The following is a 12,500-nucleotide window of genomic DNA, read 5'->3' as shown; positions in this document are numbered from 1 at the left end:
AAGAAAACTCTAAGTCTGGGCAGCGAACGATGCACTCTCTCACCCACCAAACTTCGCCTTGTTTTATTTGAGTTGTTCGTGGCGCAATGCACTCTGGTTAAATACAATGCATTGTGGTAAAAAGTGATGAATTCGAGAATTCGTCCTACCTTATATATTTCCCTTAAATCCTGATTATGTTGCTGCTTGCTCCCTACAGTCGCTCCACAGCAATAATAACGATGATGATGATGATGATTGTGGCACCGTGTTGTGCTCGATCTTTGTGTTTTTCGGTTCTATGAAATATTATTATAGCGCTTATTCATGGCAAAAAACACTAAAATCTCGTTATATCTTCTGGTCATATCCTCGCAGGTAATGAAACCCGGATTTCTTTGTTGACCGAAACTTTCAAACCATTTTACTTATACAGTTGAGGACATCTTACTTTTATGGAAAACCCGATAACACGGATATCAGCTCAATTCCAATACAAAATCCCATCACTACTACGGACTCTCGCTTTAATGCGAGGCCGTCCACGTAGAAATAGTTGTACTTTCCTAAAAAGATCTTGAAGTCGGAAGGCCGCAGTTGATGTGAACACTTTTCTCTACCCCAATTTGAGAAAGTGGTGCTGAAAACGTTTAGTGGAATGTTATTACATAACTATTACTACATGTATTCTTGTTGTTGTTGTTGTTGTTGCTGTTGTTGTCGATGATGATACTTATGATTGGGCTTACTTGTCCTCCGACCATCCATTTCAAGTTTATTACAAAGTGCGACAGCTTATTTTATTACAAAGTGCAGTGGTCTGTTGTTATAAAGTGCGACAAGTGTTATTACAAAGTGCGATAGGTATTAAAAAGTGCGGCAATTTTATTACAAAGTGCGATAGAACAGACTCTGTTGCTTTAAAGCCCTTAGTGTAGTATTGCATCATACCTACAACAGTGACAATTTGACACTTTACTACCCCTCCCTTGGGAAAAATCCTTGTTAACTCCCAGACTATGGGAGCCACCTGACCAACTGTAACTGAGGTCCTTTCTCGAAGAAGAAAGGGATAAGACCCTAGGACCAAGATTGTCTGATAAACATTGCGTCTCGCATTTGTGGTATCACTGAAAACAGTTTTTCATAACTGTGGTGTAAAGGTAACGATCCAAAAGATGGTCATTTGTAGCCTCCTCTTCCTCCTGGCCTAGTTCCTATTTAGCTCTCAGTTTAAAACGATTTCTTTAAGGGGTCAAGTAAAGTTTGAACCATGCACAGATTGCTCTCATTAAGTGTTTAGGGGCTTAATTTCAACCCTCTGAAGGGGAACCGGACCGCAATCCCATGGGAGGTTCTCCCCTACATTTGAAATCAAGTATCAAGCCTCAATCGATAGAGTGGATACAAACTAACATCGATTTACCTGGACAATAAGTTTATCGCGGGTCATCAAAGTTTGTCATGGTCACTTAACCCTTATTCAGACCCTGCTTTGCTTTGCTTCCTAATTCCTAGGACAGGGGGAGACTCGGAGGCCTCTCTATTTTCACAGAATAATTTGCTCATCATTTCCAACATCTAGGTATAATTTGATTGACGCAAAGTCGTAATGTGACGACGTTATGACGACATAATTTGTTGAAAATTAATTTGTTGGAAATTATTATCATTTCTAAATTGACCTAATTCGCAACGTTACGATCCAGGCCTATTTTAGAAAGATTTTTGTGACGTCATCACTTCTCTACTCTATTCTGCATGCATTACATTTTGCTTAAAGCAGTATGATTTGATCTGTACATGTGTCTATTTAACAATTAGTCGCCGATATTCACGTGGCCTGAGGCGACTAATTGTTTTAGTACAATTACATTGATGATTATTCGAGAAAATAAAATTATTTATCATATAAACACCAATGAAATACCAGGTGAGCTTTCGGCGAAAACATGATATCTTCACACGTGAAAATAACATGTTATCTTCACTTGCGAAAAGATCGCCGTTACTATGGCTACATAATTAATCACGCTTTTCACACCAAAAAACTATTAAAGTGAAATGGTTTGGTATTTCATTGGTGTTTATATAATAAATAGAACATTACATGGCCGCTTGGGGATACGAAATTTCTCTTCGAGTGTTGAAAAATATCTCACTCGTTCGCTGCGCTCACTCGTGAAATATTTTTCAACACTCGAAGAGAAATTTCGTATCTCCGCGCGGCCATGTAATATCCTCTATATATTGATCAATTTCAGACTCCGAAACATCAAAAAACCTGGCTGCCATTTTGAAAACTGCTAGCCTTCAATGTTATAATCACCGCGCGGTGATTATAGCGGAATAAAGTAAAGCTCCTAGCCAATCATAGCGCTCTATTTTCGATAATCATCAATGTAATTATTCTAAAAAATAATAATACATTAAGGGTAAGGAAAGCAGAAAGAAAACTTGCAAGAAAACGTTTCTTGCTGAGCTTGCACTGGTGCAATTTTAAGTGTTATAAAAACTCGTGCTCCTATTTTCCTACCATTGAAGATGGTAATTTAGTGGCTAATCTGGAGTGGCCTGGGTCGGAACCAAATTTTTAGAGGCCCGCGGGGCTGACAAAGTTATTTTAGATTTTAGAGAGTATTAGACAAGTCGCAAGGTACTTGTCAACAACCCCCACCCCCCTTCCCCGGCACTTGCTTAACGGTCTGAAGACGTCATTGCATTGTCATTGGGATGGAACAACATTATTACATGGTTCGTTCACTTTTGTTTTAGCTTCTTCTGGCTTTACAAGCGTCCTAAATGCAACGGAAGGTGAAACCTTTGAGATTGGCACCCCAAAAGTTGTTGAATCAAAAAAGTACCCTGAGAGTTTCGAATGGGAATGGTACTTAATTGTTCCTGAAGGACGGCAGGTACAACTTACCTTTGAAATATTCGAACTGGAGCAAAGCACAGACTGTGAGAACGACTATCTGGAGGTGAGAGAAGCCATCTCTCTATACCCTTACTTACCTCTCGTAAGTTTTGATGGAAGGTATGGTTCAATTCTCTCCAAACCCGTATGTGGTACCAACAAGCCTAGTACGATTAAGAGCTCGGGTAACATGGTCTGGGTACATTTCAAGAGTGATAGTAACACCACTACTACTTACAGAGGATTCAAAGCCTCTTTTAAAGCAGGTGTGTATATGAACATAAGTAATTATAAGGCGTTAGTTATGTATACTCGGTTGTATTTTAATTTAGTGTTTCATCAGTGTCATGCACCTCGACCGTTGAGTGTACCTGTTGACTGAGTTACCATGCGAACTCGAACGTTTCTTCTTCCATGCTAAATATGCTTTCTTTCACACGCTTCTCTCGGATCCACAAAAAACCGGCCAATAAAAGAAAGAAAAGAAAAAAGGAATAAGAGTCTGCGAGACAGGATATTCATGGCTTGTCACCCATGCAGCTAATCAGTAGAAGTAGCAACACTTCTTTAGAGAGCTGCTCTTCTGTTTTGACTCGCCATACGTAGCCTGTTCTTGGCGTTCAGATAGTGGGGACGGGCAGGAGTAGAAGTGAGCAGGAAAACAGTGAGGGGGTGGGGTAGGGGATGAAGGTTCTCTCTTCCTCCTTACTTTCTCCCCGCTCTCTTAATTCGCGTCGCACTCCACTATCTGAAGGCCTGGAACAGGCTACGCCATACATGACACACTGACCAAAATAGAGCGTGTCTCATAAAAGGATTCCATATGATATTACAATAAAATACACACTAAAGGTAATTCCCTAGTTTTGCACTGCACACCCTCTACTGCGCATAACATTGCGACATCCAAGATGGCGGCGGTTCTTCCCACTAGCGTGGAAAGAACAAACAAGGACCGCTTTTGCAGAGCTAAAGCTTTTATTCGCAATAATAATGCCGCAGATCGGCAGACAGCTTCCTGGTTTGCTATCGAAAAACAAGAAAATGAGAGAAATGTGCGTGATCCCGAAGTCTGCAGTGGTTTTTCACATAGCGGCCGTCGAGTTGTGGAATTATTAAAATGTCCTGGCTGAGGCTTTGGGTTATGGGGGCCGTGAAGCCTATGGGACAGCTCTACGGCTTTCCAACTGCATTAACGAGCCGTTCTCTGGCCTGGGATCGCTACTGTACATATGTTGTTCAAACTCCGAGAGTGGAGAGAAGTAGTGTAGAAGGGACCGGTTACGCCGGATTTTTGCGCAGGAATACATTAACGCCAATGACGTCATAACCTTTTGTCTTTATCTCATGAATGAAATACGCAGGAATCTGATTAAGATAAGGTCGTGTGCTATTTTTAGTTTCTTTAGGTTTTCTAGTTACTTTAAGGTCGATAAGCGTCCTATTTCCTGCTGCTGTGATTGTTCTAGTTCCGGTTCACAGATTTTTGGCGGGCAAATCGTGCATATTAATGAGGGCAAGGGCAAACTAGCTCTTTTTAGCACGAAAGACAATGCTTTTTACCTACCTATCCCCTTTTCATTTTTATTTTCCTCCTCCTCCACAATTTTATTAATTTCCCTCCTCATTTTTTTTATTTCCTGTCCACAATATTAATCTTTCCCCACCTCCTCCTCATTCTTTTTTTATCATCCCCCTTCACAATTTTTATTATTTTCCCTCCTCAATCTTGATTTCCCTCCTCCTCCACAATTTTATTATTTTCGCTCCTCCACCTCCACCTCCTCATTTATTCTGTATATTTTTCCATCCACAAATACATCGTCCTCCTATTGACCCTACATCGACCCCACATCGACCCCACATCGACCCAACATCGACCCAACATCGACGCTAGACTCAACTTTTTTTCAACACAGCTTGATGAATAGTGAAACTATATACAACCACCACCACATTTTTTCCCTCCTCAATTTTTTTTATTCCGTCCTCCTCATTTCTATTGTTTTCCCCTCCTCCTCCTCCTCCACATTTCAATTGTTTTCTCTCCACCACCACCACATTTCTATTGTTTTCCCTCCACCACCACCACCACCGCCACATTTCTATTGTTTTTAATTGTTTTTGATTTGGTGGTGGAAAGAAAACAATAGAAATGTGGTTGTGGCGGTGGTGGTGGTGGTGGAGAGAAAACAATACAAATGTGGTGGTGGCGGTGGTGGTGGTGGAGGGAAAACAATAGAACTGAGGAGGAGGGAATAACACGCTTAACACGATATTTTTTGCCCAATTTCGGCCACGAAAAGTGTCCCCGTCTCCCCAGTCCTCTTCTTTGAAATTCTGCGCGGCCATATTGCCAGCCCGCCAAGAGCGAAAATCGGTCAGGCTTTATCGCCATATGAGAGAGCACTGGTACTAATAAACCATGTTTTGACGAGCGAGACAGAAGCTGCGAAGAAAGAGTTTTTGTCGGTACCTTGCATGCCTTGTCTTCGAATATTTTGAGACTAGCTTCATGTCGGCGAAGAAAGAGTTTCTTGCGAGGTTCTTGAGAGAAAAGTCCGGCTGAAGTAAGCTTCGGAAAGGGTTTTATATCTGCTGTTTGGTGCCCATATCTCAAAAACGAAAACGAGGAAAACATGAAGAAGGTATTTATCCTTTGTTTTGATGCTTTAGTTGCTCAAGTTTGGAGCTTACGCACATGAATTTTTTCCACAAAAAATACCATTTTTAGGTCAATTAGGTTCGCATCACGCTTGTTCATGGATGAACTAACAGGTTTTGCATGTCTTGCGAGAAGCAAGAAAATCACTCCTCCTCTCCGAGGTTACCCTATTCTCAGTAAAGCGATTTCTACTTCATGAATTCTCAAGACAAAATGCTAACCTTCGTGCCAGATAATAATAAAATAGCCAGGAATTCTGTTCGTTGAAAAGTGGTAAGTTACAATAATACATCATGTCATCGTCAAACAACACCAGTTCAACCACGTTCAAGTGAATTTGAGGTCTCCTCTTTGACATTAAAACACCCCCACCAAACAAGAAAGGTGTCGCTTCAAACTTCTTAATGAAGATAAGTTAAAGTCACCGAAGTGAAGTTCTTAAAGAAGGCATTTAGAAACTTAGCTTTTACGAAAGAGATCGATAATTAGGACGATAATCGATATACAGAACAGAGCTCCTGCTCTAAATGACATGATGTCTACTGAGCTGTATATTACTATATGAATAATTTAACTTGTCTTCATTTCATTTATTGGTTTGAAACTGCAATTCCTGATGTTTTCACGCCTCTTCAATGCCGTTATAATCAGCCGTAGTTCGTCTGGCTTCACGTCGCCATCTTAAATTTGTCTTTATTAAGACCCAGGCTTCGCACGGTGTCGAACAAAGTTAGCCCAATTTGAAGCAAAAATTTCCAAGCGTGTAAAAAAATTGAGGAGGGAAAAAATGTGGTGGTGGTTGTATATAGTTTCACTATTCACCAAGCTGTGTTAAAAAAAGTTGAGCCTAGGGTCGATGTTGGGTCGATGTGGGGTCGATGTAGGGTCGATGTGGGGTCGATGTAGGGTCGATAGGAGGTCGATGTATTTGTGGATGGAAAAATATATAGAATAAATGAGGAGGTGGAGGTGGAGGAGGGAAAATAATAAAATTTTGGAGGAGGAGGGAAATGAAGATTGAGGAGGGAAAATAATAAAAATTGTGAAGGAGGAGGATAAAAAAAGAATGAGGAGGAGGTGGGGAAAGATTAATATTGTGGAGAGGGAATAAGAAATTGAGGAGGGAAATTAACAAAACTGTAGAGGAGGAGGAAAATAAAAATGAAAAGGGAGATGGGTAGGTAAAGCATTGTCTTTCGTGCTTAAAAGAGCTAGTTTGCCCTTGCCGTCATTAATATGCACGATTTGCCCGCCAAAAATCAGTGAACCGGAACTAGGACAATCACAGCAGCAGGAAATAGGACTTGCATAATTACGTTATGTCTCGGTGATTTTCAGTCACAGACAAGTTTGACTTTACTCCTCAGACACTATGAATTAACCAATGAAAACGTTTATTTTCTAACTAACCAATCGAAAACGAAGACGTTTATCGACCTTAAAGTAACTAGAAAACCTAAACAAACTAAAAATAGCACACGACCTTATCTTAATGAGATTCCTGCGCATTTTATTCATGAGATAAAGACAAAAGGTTATGACGTCATTGGCGTTAATGTATTCCTGCGCAAGTAAATGAAATTCCTGCGCAAGTTAATGAAATTTCTGCGCAAAAATCCGGAGTAACCGGTCCCTCCTATACTACTGAGAGACGAATATTTTTGGAACAAACAAGACCCAACGTAGCACCAGAACCACGCGAGGGAGACCAGTCTTTGATGTAAACACGAAGTTTGCTGCTGAATTCACATTTTGCTGTGTGTAGAAACCAAACAAGCAAACATATGAAGAATAGGAATCGATAGTTTTTTCTTCAAGTTTCTTTGTCAAGCATTATTGTGCAAAAGCAAAAAAACGAGCCCTAGCTCACTGGAATTAAACAGAACGCCGGCGCTACAAAATAATCCAAAATAAAGATTCATAACTCCAAAATCTCATCAAATCTTGACTTACCTCATTCCTTGGTATTTAATGTACTCTTTTCAAGTTTGAATTTCTGTGTTGGCGATATCAAACACTTAAAAACAACCGAAAACAAGCTTGATTCGAACACGATGGGCATTATTTTGTATCTCGCCCCAGTCCACGCCGTGCAAATTATCCATCCTGACTGCGATCTCAAAACCATGTGCACCTTTCACAGCAGTTTGTGAGGAATCAAGCACGGTGACTCCCGATTTGCTAAGAACAGTCTAATAAAGAACATATTTGAAGAAGAAAAAAAGTTTGATAGTAGAACATGATTTTATTGGGGGAAATAGTTTCGTATTTGGTGTGTTTGGGTCAAGGCGTGGACTTCAAGCTAACTACGGAACTATCCGAAAAAGTGCAATATCCCCACAACCAGGCAATCAAAAACGAATTAAATGAAGCAATACTGTTTATTTGAATAAAAGAAGCTTTATGTTTAAGAAAAAAATTTGTGTGTTTCAAGTAACAAAGACTTCATTCTGTAAGATGGGGATTCGAATTTTTAACGCGCAACCAGTAAAAATACCCCAGTTTAAGAGTCTGCTGACGCGTAAACAAGCACGGTGATCCCTTCTTTTTATTGCATTTTTTTAATGTTCAGATCATGAATGTTGATTATGCCAAGTTTCAAAAAAAGTTTGATAGTGGAACAATTTTAAGGGAATTACCTTAACCGTGCAATACAGTCGAACCTCTACTAACGGCCACCTCTCTACAACAGCCACTTTCTTCTGTCCCCAAGGTGGCCGTTGTCGAGAGGTACGTTTAACTGTGTATTCTTTAATTTTAATTCCTTTTATTTATTGTAGGCCAGGGACGACTTTCCATCTTGCATCCGATGGCCCTTTTGTTCCTCTCAGCTCTGTTAATGGCTAAGTCAAAGGACAGTCTCTTCTGAACAAATCCAGCCAGACTCTTTGGTCGTTATAAATTCACATGAAATAACGCTTTCACTTTATAACTAGGAACTTAAATACTTTTGAGTGAATTTATCTAAAACGTTAAAAATTGTCGCAGTGTTTATCTGACTGCGATTCTTTTTCACTTGTTAAATCTCCTTCCGGTATTCACAAGCAGACAAAACGCCACTTAAAAACTGAGGTCGCGCTCATATTTTCCAAACTTTACCACAATCCTTTGACCTTGTTTAATTTGTCAAATTTTAGGGAGGTTTTTAGGAGTTGTCAAGGATTGTTTCAAGTTCAGAAAAAGAAAAAAAACCATTGTCTCGAGTTCATGTTCTCCATGAAATAAACGTAGTTACAAGTGGTCATGTAATGACGGCAACCAAGACCAACTTGAAAGTGTGCCGCCCTGCACAAGAGCGCTAGTGATTTTCTTATATAACTTAGCTAGGAAACGCATTTGCCCGTTAGCATTTTTATTGTTTTTAAGCTCAAAAACAATACTGAAAAATGGTAGCGGGTAAAACGAAAACCAACCAGAACTTGTTGCCTTTTTCCGTTCTCGTTTATATGGAGAAAAGTTGCCCCTGGAAAAGGGTCAACTTTAGCAAGCTTTATTTATAGTTGACCCATTTGCCCGAGCCAAGAGCTTACAACAGCGCTCGCGCATGCTCTGATTGTCTCGCCTTAGCCGAGTTGGCTCGGCTAGGAGGGTGACCCTTATCGAAAAAGGCCGCGTTACCCAGCTAGGCGGGCCACCCTTTCGGCCGAGCCGATGTTTTGTTTCTCATGTAAACAGTTATTCAAGGTTTGTAAGGAACTGTACGAAAATTTGGCTTCACCACGGTGGCTCGGGTTGGCGAGTGACCTTTCAACCTGGGACATAAGTTTTCTCCATATGAACCGAGTCTAAGTACATTTCCATTGCATGTAATCAGAGCTAGAGTGGTTTTCGTTTGAGTGTCGTAAAACCAAAACCAAAGTAATTACTCTGGCCAATCACATAGGACACAGACAATACATTGAACCAATCAAAACTCGAAGTAATTAGATGTGGCTGACGCAAAGGGCGGGAAAATGCATGCGAGCGCGTCACAATTGGCTTTGGTTTTACTTCTGATTGGATGAAAAGGTGGCGCGAATCTTTTAAGCCAATCGCATCGTGTAGAAAGTGCAAAACCAATTACTTTTCGACACTCAAATGAAAACCGCTCTATTCAGTAATTTTTAGGATCACTAATACTGCACGTGTGAGCTAAATATAATCTACAATTAATTATAAGTTAAAAAAAATGGTTATAATCATCGAGTAAATTATGTAAAGGACATTGCTGGATATGGGCAGCCATATTTATCTAGTCAGTTAAGCTACACGACGAAGGTCGAGCCGTTCAAGGGACAAAGGAACTGTTCTTTCTCTGCCATTTCAAGACCCTCAGTGTTGGTTCGGCTACACTAGACCTTCTGCTCCCCACACCACCGCTCTACTGACTGTCAATTAACCGTGTTAGAGTAATATAGCTGATTTTAATAAGACCCAGAATCCAGCATAGACAACTGTATCAGTTCATAAAAGCCCTGTCTCAAGGAGTTTCTTGTGATTACTCGATAATAAAAGTTGTTCTGGGACTACTGGACTCAGTTTATGCAGGTCCTGTCGCTTACATATGCCTACTAGCAGAAAAAATTTTTGTCATTCTTATGTTAGCTCTTAACAATAAACCATAATGTTTCAACTATAAACTGCGTCTATTCGAAATACGTTATCCATAAAAGGACCTCAGGAACTTTTATTAAAGTTTCCTAAACAAATTTCCCTAACCTTTCATATAATTAAGAAAGGAAGAGATCCCTTCCTTTTCAAACACCTGAATTTGACAAAGATTCCCCTTTTGGACGGAAACACTCTGTACAGGCCACTTTAGGGGAGGGGGTAACCCCCTCTTCCCCGTATCAAACAGACTCAAAATTGTATTAAAATATTTTGAGGGCTATAAATTCAGTGAGAAGCTACGCGTCTGACATGGCTGGACGAGATGGTTTATGGATAAAGTAACAAACATCAGTCTTGACCATTTTGTCGCGGGCATGTTTCCAGTTATTTAGTGTGAGTTTACATACCCGGCAAGAGGAACCAGACACTTATATTTACGTGTTGCGTGGACCTCTGCATTCAAACAGTCTATCCTTGCAGCGATACCTGCTACATCCTCCGCAGAACAATTATTCAGTGCGTTACGGAGATTGAGAACTTACCTTCGCAGCACCATGAGGCAACAACGTGTCAGTAACATCGCACTTATTAACACTGAAACGGCATATGCCAACTTTGTAGTCAACAATAACGTGATTCGTATCCTTGACATCTTCGGCCGTCGAAATGGCAGAGACAGCTATTTCTTTCAACGTGTTTATGAGCTCCTATGAGCGCCTATGTTAGTGCATCATATGACCCTCATTTCTTTTCGACAATTTGGGCAACTTTCGACAATTTTCAGGCAATTGGTTAACCCCTCCGGCAAAAAAATTGCCCGCTCGTTCACCTTTGAGGTTGATAGAAACGGGCTGAATTTGATCTGAAAAACTTAAAATGATAAGATGACTGGCACTATTCAAATGGCAGCACTGCTTGTTTACTTTCTTCCTTTCAGTATTAGCTTAACATATAACTATTCAGAACTAATTCTCGCAAAAAATTATTCTTAGATGGATGACATCTTTGTTTTTGATTTCGATACTCGTCTTTTTAAATTTCGATTCTGTAGATTTATGATAATTCATCAATAAAAACTGCTTTTGGGCACATTTCGATCTTTTATCATGAAAGGTAAAAAGATTTGCATCAGGAAAGGTTACAGTGCGAGCGGGAAAACCGTGAACACTTGAAATAGTTCAAGAATGTTTATTGTGTTAAGACCAATAATAGCAAGGGTCAGGACATGCGAGCAAGCCACAAAATAGCCTGCGAGCAAGCTCTCCGGGGCGCTCTGGAGGCGGGGCGGGAAAAGGAAGGGGGGCTTGCAACTACGTCTCTGGAATTTGAATATATGCATCTAAAAAGTCAATGTGAAATGCTGATTGGCGGAGATGACATTAGTAATGACGTCATTACCCTTGGCGCGTGCTTTCACGCGTTTTTCAATGTTTGCTTGATTCACGCTCGTTTCCGCTTCACGCTGATTGGCGGAAATCTTACAGCTCAGTTGACGGGGAGCCACAGGGGAATTGGAGGAGGAATTCAATTTCCAGATTCCCTCCTCACCCCGCCACTAGAGCGCCACGGAGAGCTTGCTCGCTGGCTAGCCACGCATTTCGAGTTCCTTTCGGCAAATCCAAATCCGGATTTTTGATCTGGTGAATCCTTTTGGAAAAAGGATTCCTTGGATTTGAAATCCGAAGAATCCGAATCCAGATTAGCTCCGATTAACGGATTAGTGATCTACACTGTTCCAGTCACAGTGGATCCGAAATTAGTCAGATGATCCAGCGATATTTCTAGTTGAAGTATTCCGGTAGAGTTTTCTAGTTGTTGCCATTTGCCATTAAACATCTGAAAACACTGGAAGATTGTTTCTGTATAGTAAAATATCCATAGGCTAACCATTTGTCGCTTAAAAACACAAGTAAAAGGGACAAATGAACTCCTATCTTTCTACAAACTCGCCTATAGACGCGATAGGCACTCGATCGTGTTAGAACCTTTAGATAATTTTCAACTTTAACGCGCTTCTTTCTTGATCTGTTTACGTACCATCGTCGCTATTCGAACTGCCGGCCACAAAATTCTGCATGGTATAATCGCATAATTTATCAAAAATTAGAAAACACGTCATTTCTTGAGAGGCTGCCACTATTGCACCCGTTTGCGACGGGCTACTAAGGTTACAAATCCAATTTCGGATTTCGCGTCCCTTTCGACCGCGAAACTTGTCCAGCAAATCTCGGATTAAAAGTCCGTTATTGGATTCGTCGAAAGAACACACCCTAAATTTTATCAAGCCTGATTTGCTTTTTTCTTTCAACACAATAACATTCCAGAAATATTTGTGGTGGTCACGGTTTT

At 40.5% G+C, this 12,500-nt stretch overlaps 1 protein-coding gene across 1 annotated transcript in view; it reads left to right on the top strand.

Annotated features, from left to right (window-relative positions):
* LOC140949187 (tolloid-like protein 2) overlaps positions 1 to 9,374 on the top strand; it is a 25,426-nt gene extending 16,052 nt beyond the window's left edge. The window contains exons 5-6 of the mRNA XM_073398416.1: positions 2,755 to 3,162; positions 8,342 to 9,374. Of these exons, the coding sequence (XP_073254517.1) occupies positions 2,755 to 3,162; positions 8,342 to 8,430 (497 nt within the window). The 3' untranslated portion in view covers positions 8,431 to 9,374. The remainder of the gene's footprint in view (positions 1 to 2,754; positions 3,163 to 8,341) is intronic.
* Positions 9,375 to 12,500: the final 3,126 nt, after the last annotated feature.

The sequence above is a fragment of the Porites lutea genome, chromosome 9 (genome assembly GCF_958299795.1).
Source record: "Porites lutea chromosome 9, jaPorLute2.1, whole genome shotgun sequence".
Taxonomy (NCBI): domain Eukaryota; kingdom Metazoa; phylum Cnidaria; class Anthozoa; order Scleractinia; family Poritidae; genus Porites; species Porites lutea.
This window is presented reverse-complemented; position numbering and strand designations above follow the sequence as displayed.